The sequence below is a fragment of the Sinocyclocheilus anshuiensis genome, unplaced genomic scaffold, assembly GCF_001515605.1.
Source record: "Sinocyclocheilus anshuiensis isolate Anshui unplaced genomic scaffold, SAMN03320099.WGS_v1.1 scaffold190, whole genome shotgun sequence".
In the NCBI taxonomy this organism is placed as follows: Eukaryota; Metazoa; Chordata; class Actinopteri; order Cypriniformes; family Cyprinidae; genus Sinocyclocheilus; species Sinocyclocheilus anshuiensis.
The window spans coordinates 803571-826114 of NW_015547663.1; the positions used below are offsets into that span (position 1 = coordinate 803571).

Below are 22544 nucleotides of genomic sequence, written 5' to 3' on the forward strand. Positions count from 1 at the left end.
TTGCCAAAGCAGCAAGTTCCGTCTGCTCTGGTTTAGTTAAGGATGGCATCAATATCGCCATATCAATTTGAGCCGGATTCAGACCTAGAGAATATTGAACAAGAGGATTGCGCAGAACCTTTGCACGCACGGATATGGCAAGACATATTAGAGTGGTAACGGTATTGTTGTTGTTGTTGTTTTTTTTTGGCTAAATCACGTTTTAGATAGGATGTAATGAAAATTAACGTTTTCATAATTGTAACATACATAATTATTCAGGTGCATGTGTAATAACTTGCAAAAACTTGAGGCTACAGCAGCTCTTCCTTCTTCTTTGTCGTCTTGTCTGATGCACTCAACCAAGCGTTCTAACCACGACCTCGCCCCTCCCCACCCCCCAACCATTCGAATTTTCGTAGGCGGGAATTATTTTAATGATATTTTAATGGGCTGCTTTGTGATATCACAAAACCCGGAAAACAAACGCTGTAGTCCAAACGAGCCGTTTGTTGTAGGTCTTGAAAAGGGATTTTTTTAAAAACGAAATATCTACCTTTGGAGTGTACTTTGAGATTTGTAAGTTTGAAGATCTTTTTTATGCCCAAACATACACACTACACACTGACTAAAATTCAAAAAGTGAAAAAGCATAATAGGACCCCTTTAAATCATTCTCAATTCCCAAATTATTATTATCTGATCCAGCACCTCAAACACAGTAGCACGGGATACATGTGGCCACGCTTGTGATCGGTTTACGTAGCAGGTGTTGGCTTGTGTATTAGTTAAACAGCAGCTGATTCACCTGAAGCGCTCAGACTGTGTTAGGTACTGTGTTAGTGTGCACATACTACCAATAAGTAAGGCCATAAAGAAGTTCTGCCAAGCCTCAAAGCCAGTCTAGCTCTTTAAGAGCAGCCAGTCTAGCTCTTTAAGAGCAGCCGTCCTCCTTGCTTGAGGAGGTAGTAAAACAAACAAACTGTCTCTCATGGAGACAGTTGAACAGAGTGACAGGGTTCCTCTATTAAAATCCATGTAGGCTGACATAGCATTTGGTGATTGCACACCAAAGGACTGCTGATCCATTAATATTTCTATTAAGCAGGAACAAGTTCATGTGTCTTTTTAGGCTGTGTTTTTCTTCTACCCAAGGGGCATAGAAACGATCTGAAAAACGATTGTTGTATATAAATCACTTATCGAATCTGTTCTTTTAATATTGTGTCCTGGTTTAACTCTCTCGCTGTTAAAAGCAAAAATAGACTTTTAAGGATTATAAATGTGGCGAGTAAAATAATTGGTGAGAGACAAACACCTCTCACTGATCTTTTCACAGTGGCACTAAAAAGGAAAGCCTCAGTTATTGTGGGAGACTCTTCTCATCCTCTGTATAGTTCTTTTCAACTACTTCCATCCAGCAGACGGTATAAAGTGCCTTTGGTGAAAAGGGCCAAGTATAAGAAGACGTTTATTCCAACTGCCATTGGTATTTTAAATAGGATCTTAAAATAATTTTTATATGTGTGTGTGTGTTTTTGTGATGTAATGTAGTTTGTTGTTGTGAGGACTATTTGTGCTGTTTGTGTGTTGAGCCTTTTGTCTGAAGAAAATTTTCTACCCCACTGGGGATAGACAATAATAAAGTGCCTTTGGTGAAAAGGGCCAAGTATAAGAAGACGTACTTGGCCCTTCCAACTGCCATTGGTATTTTAAATAGGATCTTAAAATAATTTTTATATGTGTGTGTGTGTTTTTGTGATGTAATGTAGTTTGTTGTTGTGAGGACTATTTGTGCTGTTTGTGTGTTAAGCCTTTTGTCTGAAGAAAATTTTCTACCCCACTGGGGATAGACAATAAAGCTTTTGAAATTGAAATTGAAAATGGAGGAGACATAAAATGTATCAGTTTGGCTCAAGAATATTAATCATGTGACACAACATTTGCCCTATAGTTGTGTCTAGTTTGCTGTGAGGAAGGCAACTAGAGGCTTCCTTTTGGTCTTAAAATTGTCATTTTATATGGTTGGGTACAATTCTTTTAACGAGACTCTTGAAATATATTTTTTTGGGATTATTTCCCAAAACTGTGCCCCCCCCGCTTCTACTCTTTCTTCCTCTTGTTCTCTCTCTCTTCTGGGTGATTATGGGCCCCTTAAGAGCACTCTATAAATAGCCCTTCAGGCTCTAGTCTTCGTGGCTGGTGTCTCCTCCAGCAGGGCCCATAATGAGACATACAGGCAGCTAAGGCCTAGCAACACTCCCAAGAGCTGCACACTTACACAGCCTGCAGTGTTTCAACACCAAGAGAGGTCTCATTCCTACCCTGTGGAATCTCATACACTGACCTACTTACCAGCTATGTGATCTTCAGCCTGGGCGCAGGGCTTAGCGCTAGGTGTGCCTGCTCATAGGACCTGTAGAGTTAACATTGGGTTGGCATGGAGTTTGGACTTTGGAGCTCACGTTTAAACACACACACACACACACACACACAAATAAACTTTGAAGCACTCCAAACTCCATATTCATAAGGTCTGGTCCCTGAGTGTATCTGAGCACCATTATCTGCCTCGAAATTCAAAATGGTTACAGGTCAGAAGAATCAACGCAGGACAACCTTCTGATTTTACCCTACAACACAAACCCGAACCATACTCAGGGAACATCAAACGTGTTCAATGTAGCACAAATACTACAGGCTGGTCTATTCAGACCAATCTCGCTCTCAACTACATTAATTTAAATGGCAGAAGAGTTTACTGTACCTTTTGTTGGTTGGTGACATATCCATTGCATAATTTTTTTAAACAAATAGCAATCGACTGATGGTTACTGGCATAAGGTACGCAAAGAGTAACAATGCTAACGACCTGTCCATTACAACACGACTACCATCAGGGACAATGCCGTTCTTTTGCTCCCTAATAAATAAATAAATAAATAAAGGACTGGTTATTAGAGCTCATTAAAATGGAGGAGGCACAGATGACAATAAGACCCAGGGAAGGTCATGTGGTGGGAGCTACGGGCAAAGCACGGTGGGTGATGGTGCGACCCCTATCTTCTCCTCTGCACCCCACGAAGAGCACCCTTCACCTACAAATAAACTGTAGTAATGATTTTGTAGTAATGCACCCCCCACCACCACCAAAAAAAAAGCCTCACGAACACACATAACCCCTCCTCCACCTCTCTGTTAATTACTGCAGACATCCATCCACAAACAGCAGCAACAGACACCATCACACACAGCAATTACTTCTGAATCTTTAATGCACTCTTTAAGCAACTCTCTCTGGCACTGTGTCTTTCTTGGGCAAACCACAGACCTGTCTTCTCGAACCATTAATAGAGGAGTGACAGGGCACTGGGACAAGAATAAGCAAACTTACTGACTGTATAGCCTATAAGCTCTTTTCCAATCCAAAAGCTCCAGCAGAAACGTCCTTTCAGGTAAATGTCTTCAATGCAACCCCCTTCTCGCTAATGATCGATTCAGTTCTGCACAGATGAGATGCAGAACTACATGTGTAGCTGGACGCAGCTGGGACTAATGCAGGATGAGTGTGAAAAAACTAATCTCTACTCTTAGCTAAACAGTAACACATGCCAGACATGTCAAGTCTGAACATACTAAGAGGTCTATTCATAAGAGGCATAAGATGCACCTGTGCTATACTGTCAAGCTCATGCAACTCTCCCTGATGAAAGAAAACATCTTTATGTGCATTAATTCAAATCGACTAAATAAACAGCAGGCCTTGTCTGACCCAGGTTGGTTTATGCCAATTCAAGGTGGATCAGCATTGTTAAACATTTAATGAAAAAAATAACAGCATTTGTGGTTAAGTTGGCTGATCAAGGAAGTCTTGGTGGTTTAAGTAGCAATACCAACAGACCAGGACTTAAAACACAACATTTAATGGAAACGTCCCAACATGGAAATATCTTAAGCCTTGGTCAAACTAGACTTTGAGCATGCAAATTTTTTCTGGACACTACAATGGACAATGAGTTTGAGTTTTTGTTGTCCTCTGTTTGCATGCGTATGAAAGAGGTGAAATTCTAGTCTGACAGCAGCTTTAGGACCTTAATAAACAACGATTCAGTTACAACATCATTCTGATAAGCATGTTTCATCATAATAGTGTGCTGAAAACCAAACCACAATGCTTTGTTTCACCCTATAACAGACTCTGACAGTTGATGATGACGTGTGCACCTGAACTTGCATGAAGCTGGCTTCTCTGCCTCGTATCCTCTCTCCAATCTACTCGTTAACTTGATGCAACTCATTGCAACGCTGCGTTAACAATGCTCCGGCTCCATTTCCAAAGCCTCCTTCATGCAAGGCTGCAAGACATGGACATGCAGATTTATATGGTTTTGAGGGTGGGTTTTGTTTTTGTACAGATGTGTTCTATAAAGGTTAACATGCACTGGAAAAAAAGTCTTGGCTACAAACTGTGTGTTTTTGCCAGCTGGGGGAAGCAGCACCCAAAAAAATCCCTCAGCCAAGCCATCAAGTTGAACATTGAACTTCACAGTAGTAGCTGCCTTTCTATGCCTCTCCTTTTGATGTTACCTCCAAAGCAAGGGATCAAAGGCTTGGAGTGTGGCGTGGGGAAGTCCCAGGCTCTTAGCCTGGCAGCCCGTGATATATGCAAAAGTCTATGCCAAAAAGAGAGAGAGAGAGAGAGAGAGAGGGAGGGTGGGAATGCAAGCTAGAGACAGCAGGCTTGTATGGAATGTGGATAAATAGTGTGCTTTACTTTAACGAACTCTGAGGTGATGCAATCACTCCTTTCTGAATTTTTTACAGTGAAATGTTGAAAACAATGAGGGCGTGTCAAGAGAAAGACTAAGGCTTGTGGGCGCAAAATGTGTATGATACCTCACTGACAGATCCACTACTCCACCCCCCTTTCCATCACACACATTGGGTCATACTCACATAAATATACAAGACAACGTCTAACTTACAGCAAACACTGGCCATATAAAACGCTGTCCTTCACAAACCGACACAAAGACAGGCACAAGACCCACACATATGGATACAATAGGCTCAGCTGAGGTGTTTAAACCAACTAACCCCTGCTTGAAAATTTTGCACACACAAATATAGGTTTACACGTGCACACACACACACCCTTTCCCCAGGGCTATAGGATTAAGAGGTCTGTCTGGCTGACAGCGAACCCTTCCTTCCCACGTACCCTGTCAATTCCCTCCCTCCCTCCCTCCTGCCTGCTCGGCCCCTCGGCCCTGCTCTGCCAGCCAGGGAGGAGGACACACCTGAACTTGACATCGATCTGCCTGAGCTTTTCTCAGCACCACACACACATGCAGAATCACACATGCCACAATACACAATATTTGTGTCTGTAAAGAATGAGCGGGGGACGGTACTGAAAACAGAAGAAATGCTGCAGGAATAGTGATGTCTGATATGCCTGATAAGTTTTCTTTTGAAAGGGTTTAAAAAAAAAAGAAACATGAGCATTGGACTAAATCTGTATTTGAAAAGAATTAATCTGAAAACATCTATAATGAGTTAATATTAATGACACTACCAAAAATAAATTGTAAAATGATGCAGAGGCTGCTGTGAACACTTATTTTATTTATTTTATTTTGTAATTTAATTGATTTTAAAACATCTATAGTGCATTGTTTTTAACTCAATATTAATTTCACTATCAAAAAATACACGTAAAATGATGCAGGGATTTCTGTGAACACGAGTGATTACTCAAACAAATCAATGATTTTTTTTTTTTAAACAGGTTCATTGAAATCAACTAAATGAATATACTCATTAACTAAAATGATCCTTCTCAAACATAAAATAACTGTAGGTCACCCTACAGTTTTAAGGACTTTTATATGCCACTTTTGCAAGTCCTTGAGATCATAAGTGTGCCATTTGGTACAGGACCACTTAATGAGGAAAAGAAAAAGACACATTTTCTCTGGACCTTTAATTCTCAGTTATTCACTAGGTTCTACAACAGTATCATTTCTACTGCTATGCAATCCTGACCATTTTACTCATTCCCCTTCACCTGTGTTTGAAAACAGCATACATGATCCTTTTTTCAAGTGGACACACAGATACTGTCTGACCACCGTTACAGGTCATAGTTGGTCAGTGTGTGTGTGTGGCTCCCCGTCAGGCAGGCCATGCCAGTGTCTCCGCTCCAGCACCAGATTCTTTAAGAGTCATGGCCTTGCGAGGGAGGAAAAAAATGTGTGGATAATAGGCCTGTTGTTAAAAAGAATGGAGGAGAGAAGGAACAAGTGAAAGAAAGTGGGAATGAGAGGGGAGGAATATTAAAGATAAGCAGATCCCGTTTCACTTTCCAGGTCATCCAAGGGCTGCTGCACTTGTTGTCATTATGTAAATTTGTGCCAGCCGGACACCTTTGGCCACTGCACCAACTATAGATGTCACAATTCTAAAATGCAGTGTGTGGAGTTCAAAATGTCTCTGAAGACCTGCGCGTTCTGTTCCAGGACTCAACTTTACATTAATTTCCCAACGAATAAAATTATGCTGGGACTTAAATGCAGTAGTTGTGCACCATGTTCACTGCTGAAAACAAGGGCCCATGCTTCAAAATTATTATACTCGTATTCACCTCTAGGTTTTGTGGGCATTGGGATGTGTAGACACGTACAGGTAGATTTGCGCTGCGATAAAAATACGCAGCGAGCTGCCATCGGGGCCTGCGCCGGCAAAGCTGGGCTTCAATTTGAGCTGCAGTGATGGACGGCTAATGAGAACAAAAAAATCCATCCCGTATAACAACAAAATACCACTGACACTCCCGATCGCCGTGTTCCCGAGATGAGACGGAAAAGAAGGCGAGGAAAAAAGAGAGCCGGAGGAAGACAGGCAGAGAATGAGAATGAGGGAGAGAGAGAGGGAGAGAAAACTCACAATGATGACACGTAAGTGCACAGAGCGATTAAGGATTTACTTTCAAAAGGGCCTCAATTGATCTTTTTTGATAGACCTGCAATAAATCAAACCAGATTGACTCACATGAGAACGAAGTCTAATCCTTTAGTCAGATCCAGAAGAACTCAAACCAAACCAGCTGTTAATTTAGGCTTTACAAGATAAAGCAGGCGAAAGCCAACCTGATGTACCCTAGGGCAAGGGCTTACATCATCTCTGTAAAGCAATCAACTTATTGCCAGTTTGGAGAGGTAATCAGAGTGCACACTGGGAGGAGAGAAAAAGACAGAATGGCAGGGGAGGAGAAAGTAAGAAAAGGTCTAAAAGGCAGAAATAAAGAGCCTGTATGAGAAAAGCAGACAGAGAATGATGTGGAGGGGGGGACAAAGAGGTCCAGAAAACAGGCCAAGGGTTATTGCATGCTAAAATATGTAGCTATGCTAGAGATATGGCGAAATATGAGAGGGAGGCAGCACAGGCTCTATTTCTTGCCTGGGCACCCTGTAATTTCCCTGTACATTTGGCCCTATGCCCATGGCCAGTGCCACCTCGGTCATGCCCGGTCAACCACACCAAGTCAGCGCCATAGCCTGCCATGCTAATTAAGCCAGTTATTTTTGTTTGTTTTGAGTATTTTTCTTCACCAAACTTTATTTTTCTGCCAGACGAAATGATCGAGACGCGCCATCCTGTCTTTTCTGGTTACTTTTCTAATGTCTTTTTCAGACCCACATCCTGTTTGTGTATGAATATAGGAGAGACACAGATATACTTTACTTTTATACTGTATATTTTACTTTTATACTTTTGTTGAAAAAAATATCAAACTTTTTCTAAAAACATATAAACAATTTATTATTTATATAATCACTGTTAAAGTTCTACTACTATTACTATTATTTAATACAGTTAAAATAATAATAAACTGGAACCTTAAATATTAGTATTATTTTTTATAAAAACAAAAAATAAATGTAGTATATGTATGTATATGAATAAAGATATAAGATAAAAAGAGAAACAAGGATGTTGTTGATTTGGGCAGTGACAGGGAAGCATCACTCAAACACACCCAGACACACATCCACTCATTAGGTACCATGTTCTTGCTTTTAATGTTCTGTTTACTACGCACAACAAGATCAAATCTGAAATCCAATTCCAGGCCTGACCAGGGCCTTTCACTTTAGTTCTGAGGGAGCCTTGAAAAAAGCCAGGCTTGTAGTCTCTGGAGAGTGTCCAAGAGAAACTGAGGCTCAAGAGTCCAAACAAAACCCCAGGTGAAATCAGAGTAAAAGCAGGAGCCCGCATCCCCACCTCTCACCGACACACTGCATGCACACAGGGATCACTCAGACTTTGGGTGTCTGCTCTACCCAACTAAATTGAAGTTAAACGAGCCAGGGGTTTGACACACATGTGCACATCCATGTAAAGAGCTTGGCACTTCTGCAGCGCTCTGTTGCGCGTACCATCTTTAGTGCTGAACTGAGGCTGCCCCTCCTCCTCCTTTTAGTGGGTGTACCACTCAGCCTCGTGCCTTCCACCATCCTCCCCACGGGGTCACACTTTTAATTACATAGAAACAGTAATCCCATCAGACAGATGGCAAACAGGCCGTCACCCAATGACTTTATGCCCAATTGAATCATTACTGATGTTATTTGCTAAATTATAGCAAAACACAACACCACCGCCGAGCGGGATTTGCACAAGAAGCTAGCGAAAGCAGATGTGCCCTCCTGTCGAGCATCTGTGACAGAGATCAAGACGGCGTGAAGATGGGAAGTGGAAAGTCGGATCTGTTTTAAATGAATAATATTCTAATCAGTGCAAGCAAATGCAGACCCTTATTATTTGTTGTGAAAAAAACAAACAAAAAAAATATGATTCCTCTACCGGACAAGGCATTTCCAACCAACTTGGTTTGGTAAACCACATAACAAGCGCAATTGAGAAGTGACGAGAGTTCTTTTCGTAAAAGAGGGAGCGTGTTTGGTTTATGGGCTTTGCTCAGCATCGTCGTATGTCTTTGGGGAACATCCCAAGAATCCACTCTTTCCTGAAAACCAAACACCAAGCTTCAGTCCACAACCTTGCTGCCAAAGCCCATTCATTCTTTCTCTCGCTCGCTCGCTCACCCACTATTTCTTTCGGTCTGTCTCTCCCTCTTCTTTTCCTCTGCCCATGGTTTCTGTCAACAATTAGCGGTCGTCTCTTCCAGAGTCCCAGACCACAGCACCCCGAGCGTTAAACTATGCAATCTCCCAATCAGTCCCTCAACATAAATTACAGCTTGCGACATAGTTTGGGAAAGAGACGCACCTCTGTGCCAATAAACAAACAATTCCCATAAAATTGTTTTTGACAGAACTAATACAAAACTCCAAACACAGTCAGAGTCATGACTATATATAAGCCATAGTCCTTAAGAAAGTCAATAAAAATATTTGGAGTTGCTGCAAGCCAAAATTTTGGCTTGCAGCAGGGCCTGATTGATCACCTGTTGTGTTGCTTGGTGTTAATGTATGTCTGATTGGTGAATTTTCTGGCTGGGCCCCAGGGTGTCGTATTCCATGCTGGGTGGCTAGACTTCATGTCGCAGATGGGAGCAGCTCCTCAGCCCAACTCTGGAGCAGTAAATCTACATTTAACCATTGGGGTACAAGCCACACGATAACGTAACACTAACATTTTCCATTTCATAAAACACAACGAGGCGAAGGCAGAATTACGTCTTTGCGCTCCCAGACTTAGGGTTTTAATTATTGCTTCTTAGCTACCATAAGACAGGGGGCACAGGGTCATGGCTTAAGACAACAACTCGGTCACAAAATCCAATTATTTTAAGCCCAGCTCAAATTAGTTCATATAGAATGGCTGTTTAAAATACTTGTCCTCTGCTTGGACTTGATAAGACTGGCAGCTTCCCTACAAACCGGAGCAGTTGCGTCTAGAGGTATGTCTGTTGCTGTAAAGTGATCCAAGCAGCACCCACAAAACTTCCAAGCTGTTTGTTTTAATCCTTTCCTGAATATCGGTCAATAGGCCACTGCCTGCAGTTGTTCTTGCGTGAAGACATGATAGATACCGAGCTAGAAGAGGACCTCAAGAGTGCTGCAAAGGGGAATTTGAGATTCCAACCAGTATGCCTAAAAAAGGGGGTTCCTGGGACGTACTCAGTGGGATTAATCAATTTCTCGTCTGCAGTCAGGAGGATGCCGGAAATTACTAACATAGATGCTACTGTAATTAGGGTTTTTTAAAAATAGTCACAGAGCTTCAGGGAACAGAAGTCACGTCCACCAAAGCATCCCTGGTTCTCCGTTCTGTAATAAGACAGAAGCAACCAAATGACTGTCAACATAAAATTTGCACACACTTAAGTAGCATCAGTAAGATCTGACCACAAAAAGCAACATGAGTGGTTCTTCTCAAGTGTGCGGTTGCACTCCTGGAGTCCAGTACCAGAGGCGAGTGAGTTGCGTATACGAGTGTGTAAGGCCGCACAGCAGTTGTGAGAACAGCACAGGGCCAGCTGCTACCCTGCCGGCTCTGATTTCCGGACCTCACAGCCTGAGAAGCACACAGTCAGGTGACCAGATCTAAAACCTTCTTCATGTCCTCAACCACCCAAGTGCAGACTCTTGGGCAAGAGGGCACCCACACACCTTTCTGCTTTCAAAATCTTCCCTTTGCTCTCCGTGTTGATAAAAGACTTTGGTTCAATCTGTGGCTGAGCTCTGTAAACCGATGCCTTTTTCCTCATAGAGTTCCCCGGGCTGTGACCACCGTGTTTGCATACCACAAATCTTGCGCAACCGTCAAGTGGTTTCTCACCAATGAGACTTTACATTAATGGAGTAGACGATATTCATCCGCTCTAAATTAACAGTGTGTAAGCCAAGCAGATTGACATGCCTCAGGAGAGGAACTCTTGTTTACCCAAGTGAAGTAACAAAAAGAGAAAGTCCCCAGATGGAGGGACTTTCTGTTTGCTGTCCTTTAAGGGGAAGACAACAGTCCTCTTCAAAGGTTGCTCAATACTGTCGTGCCCTTCAGAAGGATAATGAGATGGGCGGAAATGGGCATGCAGAGGTGATGGCGAGCCGCCCGTCACAGTGGCCTCAGCTTTGCGTGCCTCAAGTAAATAGCAGTTTCTATATGGTAATTGTAACTTAATTGTAAACCGAGGAGAGTTCAGGAAGAATGTCAGAGTCAAACTAGGTCAGTGAGGGCCCTACTTTGGCATGACTAAGCTTCTGGCCCAGTACTGCTTCCTCAACCTGTCTTCCTCACACCCTGAGTGATTTAGTTGGTTGACTAGTCATGATTGAAGACTCTGGGGGTGTGTTAGGCCACGTTCGGTGAGCCGCCTTACGGAGCGTGGCCCTCTTCCCGGCTCATTTGAACTGCAATCCTGCTCTTTTGCGCTCAGTGCATCTTTTTGTCATTTGAGAGCTCATGCCCCATTTGTATTATCCACTGAAATGACAGGGGGAGGAAGAGGAGGGGAGGCTGATGGGAAAAAGGAGGGGCTTCATGGAGACAGCTCCAACGAAACACCCCCGATAACACACACATACTTAAACCCACTCACACACACACACTCTCCTTGACTAATGTGCCACGACACTCGTACATCACCCACAAATTGGCCAAATGAATTAACCACAGCCCCTGGTTGGCGTTTCAGGCTTTAAATGGATTTTCCCTCTCCTGGCCTAGCCAATAATTGCATTTATCCATCTTGTTGAAGCGCGGTTTACACACTTGCTAACATCATGCCAATCCAGGCTACATTTTCTGCTCCAATGGCAGGAGAGGAGGAGATTTGTCATTGGATCATAACAGGTAATTCAAACAACAATTAGATGACTCCCCTGTATGTCAATTTCTGGCAGGATTTGATGGAGCAAGAGGGGTCTTCTGTCGCTACAACCCACCCCCCCCCCCCATATCCACCATCCTGCTTACCGAGATGAATTGCGCTAGCAAACAGAATCCCAAGTAAATGGGACCTGCGGCTACTTTTCACACACACATAAACAGATGCATACTCTGTAAGACCGACAAAGCACTTGTGTCGAAGGCTGCTACAGGGGTCATCTGTGCACTCACAAGTGTTTGAACAGTAGTGCATTAGACACTCCAGGGCCCACAGGACAATTGGTCTATGTAAACACTGTGGGACATCCTTCCCCGTAGACCTTAAGATCTGGGCTTAGACAACCCACTATACGGACTCCTGCTCAAACATTTCCCGTCTTCGCCTCCCACACCGCAAGACAGCACACACAGTTAAGGAACATCATCACATACGTCATTCAACACGAAGAAACGAACCTGAGAGAAGTCAAGGCCTCCACATCATTGTTGAGTTTTAAGCTTTCATGGTTCTCAAACGCTGGATCATTTTTCCCCTCAGTGACCTGAAATCTTTCACTCGACGCCCCATGCTATGACAAAGCAGGCAATTTATCTTTATTGATATTTGAAAAATGCAAAGCGCGACGGCCCATAAAGATACAGGTGCTGTAAAGCTGAAGATAAAGAAAAACTGCCGGTTCTAATGGGCATCTAGACGAACGTTACACCGCTGCTGTCGCTTGCCTATTCCATACCAGCCTCGCTTAAACTGATTGCTGGCCAAAGAAAACAGCTCCAGGTCAGGATTGAACTCTCTTTCCTTATAAATCACTCCTACACATCGCTAAATCTTTCCGTTCGGCAGATAGCCGGTGGAGAGATCACTATTCACTATGACTGGCAAGCAGTCATCATCTCTATTTAACTCGGAGGGCTGCTGAATTACACCTCCTCTATGTCAGTGGTCAGATCTTAACACTGTGAAAGGACATTGGTTGCAATCAGAAACCACATCTGCCACCTCTGGCTAACACTGGTCAGACTCACAGAGCCCTAGGGGCAGCCGGCCAAAGATACACCTCCATTCAATTATACCCCTCGCTCACAATGCAATTGACAATTCGTTCAGCAAGGGAAGTCAATTCCCTGCGTTTTGGAATCGACCGTACTGAGTGTTCACACCGTCCTCTAATGAGATGTAGCCAGCGACAGTTGATCCAGGCTAATCCTTAAGGGTGAAGATGTACAAACAAACAAACCAACATTTCCTACGGTCTGCGATAAAAACATTTTATGTGCGCGCTAGAGGTGTAGACAATTCCCTCTAATTTGATGCAAGTCTCAATGTGAGATTTATCCTCAGACACATCAACAAGACAAAACTGGTATACGGCCATGTGACAAGCACAATGCTAATCAGCTGAAATATGATCTATACTGTTTGACAGCCATTCAGCAGGATATGGCCAGTAAAACAGCATAATGTAAGGCTCCAGGAACGCCATCGCACACCCATTATTTAACGCAGGGGATGGTTATCTTCTGATAGTCGGGAAGAACTGTACCAAATAAAAACCTACATGGTTTATAAAGTTCATAAAGCACGCATCTCTAATAAAGCATGCAAATATCGGCCTGTAGTACCTCTAATCTTAATATAAACCCCGATTAGCGGATTAATTTCTTTATACCCTGGTAGAAAATCTCCTTCACCTTTCGTTCAGTTCTGAATGCAGTACCTTTGCTAGAAACAAGCATGCAATAAACTCATTAGAGAACAGACAAGCAGACGCGCATCCACACACACGCACACACTCCTGGCCCTGCTCAGAGCTTATCCCTTGGCAATTAAAAGTTTAATTAGAAGATTAAAAATACATGGGCTGAGTTTTATCACCTATTACTTTCTCAATTATGTGCTTTACCCATACAAAACGCTCCCGACATATCTACAGGAATTAATGCAGATTATCGAAGTAAACAGGATTTCACCTTCTGCAATGCAACATTATAGAATCTCATTTTGCAATCAGAGCTAGGAGACAAACTTGTCGGTGTGACACTAAATTAGCTCACTTCCTTATCAAAGAGAAACATTTCACAAGATGGAATAATAAACACTGAAGCAAAACTGTGACTGGTCAGGCTTCACCTTTTTTTAGAAGCTTCAATAACATGCCTTAATGAAGATAACTTTGTCCTACTTTCGTGTTTAAAAATAGATGCCGATAGGTTTTTATTTGTTTTTCTGTTAAAGTTCTGTGCAGAAGTTTCACTGAAAATGTAAGTCAGTGACAGACTTCCTGTGTGAAGACAGTGATGGTCACTCTATCAGGCTTTTTATCAGGGGAGAATATTTACCACAGTCTGATGTCATTGTGTTTTCTGCACTCGAGGTCCATCTGACATATGACAACGCCGATCATTATGTTTTAAAGTCTGATAATGAATAATGTACAGTAAAAAGACTTTGTGCTGATGAGCACAAAATGCACACATGCTCTTTCACTGGAAACTTGTGCACTCCTATCATTAAGCATACAAGTCAGATGGCAGCTCCAGAGAGCATGTGTGTGCACTTTGGCCCAACCCGAGCACGTTCCAATCCAAACAAAAACCCAGTGCAACCAAATTCCGCCAGCGTTACCCAAGCCTCTACGCTGGAGAACTTCCAGCCGACATTTTGATGACGAGGCGGGAATCAGGAAGCATTAATAACTTAGTCTGATTCATAAAAAAGGTTAAAAAAAAAAAGAGGGGAAAATGCCACACACATGGCCTGTCCATCAAACATGACTATAAACTTGTCACCTCCTCCTTGTCGTTTTTCAGTCCCTGCTGTTTTTTTTTTCTTTCCTTCATTTTTTTTTCTTAGTAGATAAATGTGAAGCCTGGGGGCTCTATTGTTTGGACATCTAACCAGGAACTGTAGCCACTCTCATTGCCCCCACATTAGCAGCAATTATGCGCCCTATTCAGACTGTCTTCTTTGTGCATCTCCCTCCTCTCCGTCTTCCATCTCCCCCACTATGCCACGGCGGGCAAATTGACCCCGCTTTTTCCCGCTTTTCCTAATCCCCCACTCCATTCCAGCATACCGCACAAGGTAAACTCCTCTAAAACAAAGAAGATATACAAAAATATTCTGATTATAAAATCTAATATTTTTTATAACATTTATATAGTATTTATATATAATATTTATATGATATTTTGAAAATTCCAATTCTATCATATTTTTGCGTGAGCACAATAAAACTACACTAGCATACATTCAGGGGAAAAAAATGTGCATTTTAAATGTAGTAAATTAAACAAATGCACAAATTACAATATTTATTGGCCAAAAATATTATATCTTCGTATGTTTCCCTTTTACATTTTTACACATTGTTTCATAATTGTGCTTCATTTAATTTTCCTGAAAAGTCTTAATAGTCTGCATACAGCAGACCCCTCTATTATCACAAAATGTGTTTAATGAAAAGCATCTCTTTTTTTTTCCTGGGCAATAATCCAAATATTCAATAGCCTTTTAAAGCCAGGATTTTAAGGTATGTGCCAATACAGAAAATTATTTTCAAAAAAATAAGCCTGAAAATTGTTCCTGTGGCTCAGTGGTAAAGCACTGCGTTAGCAGCGCAAAAGGTCATGGGTTCGATTCCCAGGGAACACATACTGGTAAAAAATGTATAGCCTGAATGCACTGTAAGTCGCTTTGGATAAAAGCGTCTGCTAAATGCATAAATTATAATTATAAATTATAATTAAATTTAATTAAATTATAAAATATTTCAATAAAGCCCTTGCATAGTTACATATATTTATATCACATTACAGATCAAGTAGTTTTAAAATATCTGAAATGCATTCATAAAATGCATCTAACGATCCGATTCTTTCTTGAAGACTTTCTGTACTTTACTGTATGAAACTAAATCAATGCAAATATGTGCAAATTTCACAGCTTTGACAAAAAGCAAAACAGTTTGTATCGTAAAAAATGCTGGCTTTTTAACACCTAATTATTTATAAATTTATGTGTTTATTAAGATTGAAAATGAAATAATCTGCCAAATCATCTAAATATTATGTCAGATACTAGCACAAGAACTTTCATAGATTTCCATTTGGAAATTTTATTAAATTCTTGCACTTCTTGTAATTAATCAATATTACAGGTCTTCTTAAACAGTCCTTGACTCACAAGGCCTCAACACTGGCGTTCTGACCCCCATCACACACCCCGTCAGGAAAATCTGCCTGTCATTTAAGAATTCCCACGCAGCTATCATAAAGCTGCACAGGCCTGCAGACGGTGCATGTGCACAGAGAGAGAAAGAGTAATTTCATTTCCATGTTTCAGGAGCCCCTCAACGTGTAGGCCAGCAGCAGGACTATATTTAACAGATGACAAAAGTTGCATTCCAGACGTACAGTACGATCTTTGTGTTGATCTTTGTGTATGGAAGTAAATGGTGAAAAGGAGAGAGGTGAGGGGTGGGGTTAACAACACACAGCTGCTAAGCCAATGCAGCTCCACGAGACGCAGAATTTACAACAGCATTTATCTGAGTTCCCCATTTATCAGTTACAGGACAGGATTGCGTTTGCAGCTTTAAAAACAAACGCGACGGAAATAAATCAAGAAAAAGTCACAACCATGGCATCCGATAAAATTGGAAAAAAAATTGACTATTTCTATTTATTTGCAATACGATTACGAAATTCTTAACAGTCCACATCCGAACAAGAAACCTTCATTAACTATTGAACTAGTGCAGAACATTGTGTATACACAACGCTGCCTTAAAAAAAACACCAGCGTGACACAGGGAGAAAGAGAGAAACAATCAGGGGAGAAAAAGAAAAGAAAAAAACCCCACCAGGTTATTTTCACACACGATCATAGAGAGCAGCCTGCCAAAATCATCAACGTAAGACAACTGAGCACAGCAAGTAGAAAAAAAAAAAACATCTCAGTAAATATTTACAGCACAAATCTTTTCCATTCATTTACCAAGCACTAACAAAACCGTACTGTACTCTTTCACGGCCCACCCCCTCCGACCCCCCCACCCACATCTGCGATTCATTGACTTTACAATTTACCACATGTCGAGATGGGAGAGGTCGGGACTCTATCTGAATCACGACACAAATATGCGAGTGATTTATTGTTTTAAAACCAAGGGCCGTTTTAGTGCAACTCCACTCTTCCTGAGCATTACTCCTATTGGCAGACCATGAACAATTACAGTTTGGACTAATTAAGTCCTGAGAATGTGCTGTGCGCCGCTAATGTCTCACAGGCCCCGCTTTCAGTTTAATGGTGCCAAACTTTGCTCCCCAACTTAACTCGCACAAATCCAAAACAGATTGCATTTTTTTATGGGTGTTTATCAAGCCCCAGCAAACAGAAACCGTTTGGGGTTTGTTTTTTGCGCGCGTGTAGGATGGGAGGAGGAGAAAAAAAGACAAGGAGGAGAAGGAAAGAGTGGTGGAGGGAGAGAAAAAGAGAGTCTTGCTTCCGCCATTCTTTGTAAACAAAAGTGATTTGCAAAACAAAAGGATGGCAACCTTCTAAATAAACTGGGAGTGTATTTTGTGCAGAGCGGCACAAAGCGCGAGCGCGTAGCTCGGTGAACCCCCTGCAGATAGCAATTAGGGGCCATTAACATGTAAAGCCAATTTGATAAGGTATGAGTCTATCCCTGTAAATCCGCATTAAACTATCTTCTGCACCTCACACGACAGGCTATTCAACACACATAATCCATACGATAAAGCATTGTTATTGACGTCTTAGCCTAAAAAGATTCTGCCATGGTTTATTAAAATATGTACATGTAGGGCTACATTAGGGTTGAATGCATCTTTGGCAAAAAATATTAATTACACAAAATCAATTTTGAATTAAATTATACAGTAAATTTAAAATAAAATAAAAATGGGGAAAAAATATTTCAGGTCTCTGCCATGCATCTCCTTTTCTTTGCTCTAAATAGTGCAGAGTGCATTTGGGTGTTGCAAGTTTGTCTTTTTTTATATTATGTTCCTTTTTTAAACTACGCATAATTATACGTTGAAACCTGAAACCTCTGCCAAAAGTCTGCAGGCCTAAGGAATTATGGGGCCAGGGGTGGCGTCAAATATCTTAACATTCATAAGTCAGAGAGGCAGTAAATAAACCCAGCAGATTTACGGGCATAAAGCCCCCTGCCAGAACTCAGCCGGCCAGACCTCTGCTCTACCTTGCTTTCCCCTCTCCACAGACCTGTTGAGGTGCGATTTTAGCCTACAACCACCCAGTTAACCCAGCACCTTTCCAACCACAACACACACGTAGAGTGTGTCCGCCGCGCAAACTGCTCTCGATGAAAGAGGGGGAAGAGTGGCTATTGTCTGCCGTTTTTAGTGAGGGGGAAAAAAAAGAGGATCCAGGCATTGTCGGTAGAACATCACGGCAAATTGCTAATTGCTACCAAATCATCGTGAAGCTTTTCCGACTGAGGTGGTTGGAAATACAAACTCCCGTTATTACAGCTCTCAGAGGTCAGACGTCAGACAAACACACACTAGGGGAAAAGCATTTCATCACTATTGCAAGAGCGGACCATCAGGGAAATTCAGCTGACACATGGTCTGTGTAAATTAAATAATATATTTTTTTAAATGGTCACATCTCTGATATCAACCTTTAGAGAAACATCCACCATAACCTAAATCCTTACAGATTAAATAATGCGGCAGTAGCAAATTTATCCTGAAAACAAAATACTGGATCAATAAATCCATAAATGTTTCATAAATACTTACAAATAAACACATAAATGCAATAAAACTGGAATATATCCTCTGCTTGTTTAATACAATGTAGATTAATCCAATTAATAAAAATACAAGTTAAAATACAATTTAAAAAAAATGCCAAGAAATGCTAAAAAGCACATCATCAGCAGCTAAACCCAACAAGCCCCATGCATTCGTTAAACGGAGCGACAGCTAATCGATGCTCAGGTGAATTATTTATCCTTTACTTAAGTAATGCGTTTATGAATACAACGGCTTTCAACTTCAAAGCGGTGTGGGTCGGACGCCCAGGCAGCTCATAAGTAGCAGACCTCATGGCAAAGAATCGGGGTGAAGGGCTACAACACGATGTCAAAGACTGAGATTTGTAGGCCTGGTTACAGTAAGAGATCAAACATTACAACACACAACTATAAAGAAATTGACTATATCTATGGGTATAATATTTAGGCTAGAGGGTCAGAGCAGACCTGGACTGACTCCCACATATAGGGGAGGATATCAAACAGTGATCCTACTTCCGTGAGAGATCGCTAAATATATTCTCGGTAGCCAAAAATGAATAAGCCAGCGATTTAGACAGGGCTCCATCCCAGCAGGGAGAGGAACTATCAGACTATGAACTCTGGTAACAGCATCTCTGGGATTCTTCAAAACCTGCTATACAGAAGACACACTATATGTCAAATATTTCCTTCTAATGCACATCTGCAGTAGCCATACTGATGCTTTATGAATTTTCTGTCCTTTTTATTTATGTGTGAATGCTTCTAATGTGCATTTACATCAGCAAAGAAATTATCAGCAAGTGAAAGACAGATTCAGCAAAAAGGCATGTTTTGGGATGCACGCAATATCCACGACAAACACAAACAGCCAGAGATGTTTCTACAAAAATGTCTCACTGATACTAGAAACAGCAGAATGCCTTTAAAATACCCGAAGTTAAATGCACAGTTTCAGAGCAGTACATTTCGAAGGTCGTCATTTACTTCATTTCAGGTTACACCACATGTCATTGTCATAAAGCGTACCTTCACGTTTAAGATTAAGCCTAGAGCTGATTATGAAAATTAGAAATGACAGCAAGCTCCTACTGCACAATTTTCCTATCCTTATTATGTTATATCTGCAGCAATGACATCTAAAAAATTATAAAATATCAATTGTGAATAAAAATATGAACCTACTAAATCAACATGAATTATTTCAGGTGCCAAAAAAAAAAGTGCTGGACAAATATGCATAACTATGCATAGCTGATATAAACAACATAATCTGTATTTGCACTGAAATATTAAGCATATATTCTCATTACATGTTATTCAACATTATGCATGCTCTAAATAGGAAGTCCATCATGCCATGACAAAATGTTAATGTTAAGCATAAAACATATTATATTTAATGTGCATTTAAAGCAAATGTTTATTTAATTTCAAAAGAATTCTGACACTAATATTTTACTACACACTGTGTCAAGGGTGGAATGAGCAATATTGTGCTTTCATTCTGACGATCACAAATTCATTGACTGCCTTTCACTAATAACTATAAACATTTCCCATGATGCTCTTTGGCAATAACATTTATGTGCATTGCATTCTTTAAATAACACAAGCAATATTATGTTAAGCTCGGATAAATTAGTCATAAATTAGCTCAGATAAATGAATAACATCTCATTTTAAGTGGCACACTGTAAAAATGTTTTACAGCATCTTTGTTTCCATCCATTTAAACTGTCAAAATAATTTCTGTCATTTCTACTCGATTTTCTTCAGCAGTAATTAAATTCAAAGTGGCAGAAAAACGCGCAGGCTGTAGCCTAACTATAGCAGCACGTTGATTTCATTTTTAAAATATTAAGGCTGCAATTAAACTTAACATTTTAATTTTTAAGTATTAAATGCTTTAGATAACAGAAACGCTTTATTTTTTTTCACGTGTAAAAATCATAACAACGATAGTAATAACAATACTATTATTATGAATTCAAACATTCTTGTACATTTCAGTTTTAGAAATTCCGGAACACCCGCTACTGTACATTAAACGTCTAGACAGAAGCAAGCGAGCGATTTCACTAGTTATTCAAGTGCATAGACGATTAAAATAAATAACACTGTAAAAATGCAGAATCTAAGGCAAATGTAACCTGCCAAGTATGCAAATATATCCGTGGGAAATGAGAAGAAGAAAAAACAACGGAGTTAAAAGTTGCAGTGGCCGTGTGTTTTGTGAACGTCAGGAAAGCACATTATGCGTTCCACTGCACTCGCCGCTCGCAGGCAGCGTTCGTTCAGAGCGACAGCGGATCCGCAGGAACGGCATGCCACTGTACAGTGCGGAGTGAAGTGTGGCAGAAGTTCACGAGCCGACCAAAGCAATCCCTAAACATGGACGTGGTGCTTTAGCTGCGTGTATGTGGCTGCAGAAACACGTTAAAAACACTTACTGTACGAGCGGTGGGTGAGAGCGATCCGTTCGGGAGGTACGGGCTCGTGAGGTCGGGAATCATTATAAATGGATAGCCCGGGTACGGTGGGCTCTTGAACAGCCCTCCATCTTGCCTTTTCGCAGCTAACATGGCGGGGGGGAAAAGAGGAAAACTTTTAGTTTAAGTTACATTCCCCAAAAAAAAAATACTTTGTTCGTATGTGCAGAAGCAAACGGAACCGAGGCACCGTGTTGTTGTCCTCTGCAAAAAGATGATTTAAGAGAAAACAAGCACTCACCCTCCTCTAAACTTTCTCTTGTTTTGTCTCTGAAACTTTCAGATCTAGGCGGAGGCCGTCTTTCCGCCTTGAAATGCAACGAAACACAGGGAATGCATTGAATAATCACAGCGAGGAGATCGTTAGCTAGTTAGCAGCGTGTTTAAACAAGAAAAGTGCATGTAAAGTTGTGGACAAGTCGCGGATTCGCGGTTATTTGTCACTTACCTCAGAATCCGAAGAGCTGTTTTGATTCGTTTCCGACTCGTTTACGAGAGAAGATTTGACATCTGCTAAATCCCTTTCTGCTGAGGAGTTCTCCGAAATCTTTTCCTCCTGCTCGCCTTCGTCTTTGAAGGAAATCATTTCATCGTTCGCACCCAGATCGTCCCCTCCACCGCCGTTCAGCTGCGGCATTTTTCCCGAGGAGCGCTAATTTTGCGGGGGGCCAAAAACACCCAAAAGTTTTTAAACCCTTGATCTTGGTGTGATCCCCGAATCCCGAGTTTTAAGTTTAGGGACTCGCAGTGGCGTTTGGCTGGGTGAGTGTTCAAAACTCAAAAAGAAGAGGGCAATCTTGGCAGAAACAGAAGCCGGAGACGGAGCTGAGGCGCTCGGATTGAGGGAGTTGAAGTTGGTCGGAGTGGTTTTCAGTTCAAAGGCGGCGCTGATTGACAGATAGAGAGGGATGGAAATAGAGAGAGTCTGGATTCGGGATTATTGACAGGGAGAAACACACAAGAAAAAAAACTAATGAGATTCAAACAGGGAGGGACTTGAAGTGACGTTTTCATAAATAGAGAGGGGCAGGAAAAAGTACTGGAGGGGGAAAAGGGCTTGAGCGACAAACACAGAGAGAGGGAGAGGAAAAGAGCTTTTGGTGAAGAGCAGGACAGTTAAAGCGAGTCGACCCTGTTTGCTTTTGTACAGGAATGAATGGAAAAATAGGCGGAAGACACTTGTGCGGTAGTCTGCATGTTTCTGAGCGGCGAGACGGCACACAGCTAGAATCATATCGGCTGCCTTATTTTCTGCAGTTGTTTTAGGAGGTGTCGGTGGGCTGAAATAACCCCACTCGCTCCAAACACGGACTCAAATGACAATACACTCTGAACTGCTCTAAATCAATCCTATTTTTGAAAGCATCACTTCAAAACGATTTTACTTAAAAAGGCTTGACTTGCAAGGCATTTATTG

At 41.4% G+C, this 22544-nt stretch overlaps 1 protein-coding gene across 1 annotated transcript in view; it reads right to left on the reverse strand.

The window, feature by feature from the left end:
• Positions 1–22139, reverse strand: part of tcf7l2 (transcription factor 7 like 2) — an 82544-nt gene extending 60405 nt beyond the window's left edge. The window contains exons 1-3 of the mRNA XM_016504745.1: positions 21576–22139; positions 21369–21435; positions 21089–21213 (exon numbers count right to left, since the gene is read on the reverse strand). Coding sequence (XP_016360231.1) covers positions 21089–21213; positions 21369–21435; positions 21576–21764 — 381 coding nt within the window. The 5' untranslated portion in view covers positions 21765–22139. The remainder of the gene's footprint in view (positions 1–21088; positions 21214–21368; positions 21436–21575) is intronic.
• Positions 22140–22544: the final 405 nt, after the last annotated feature.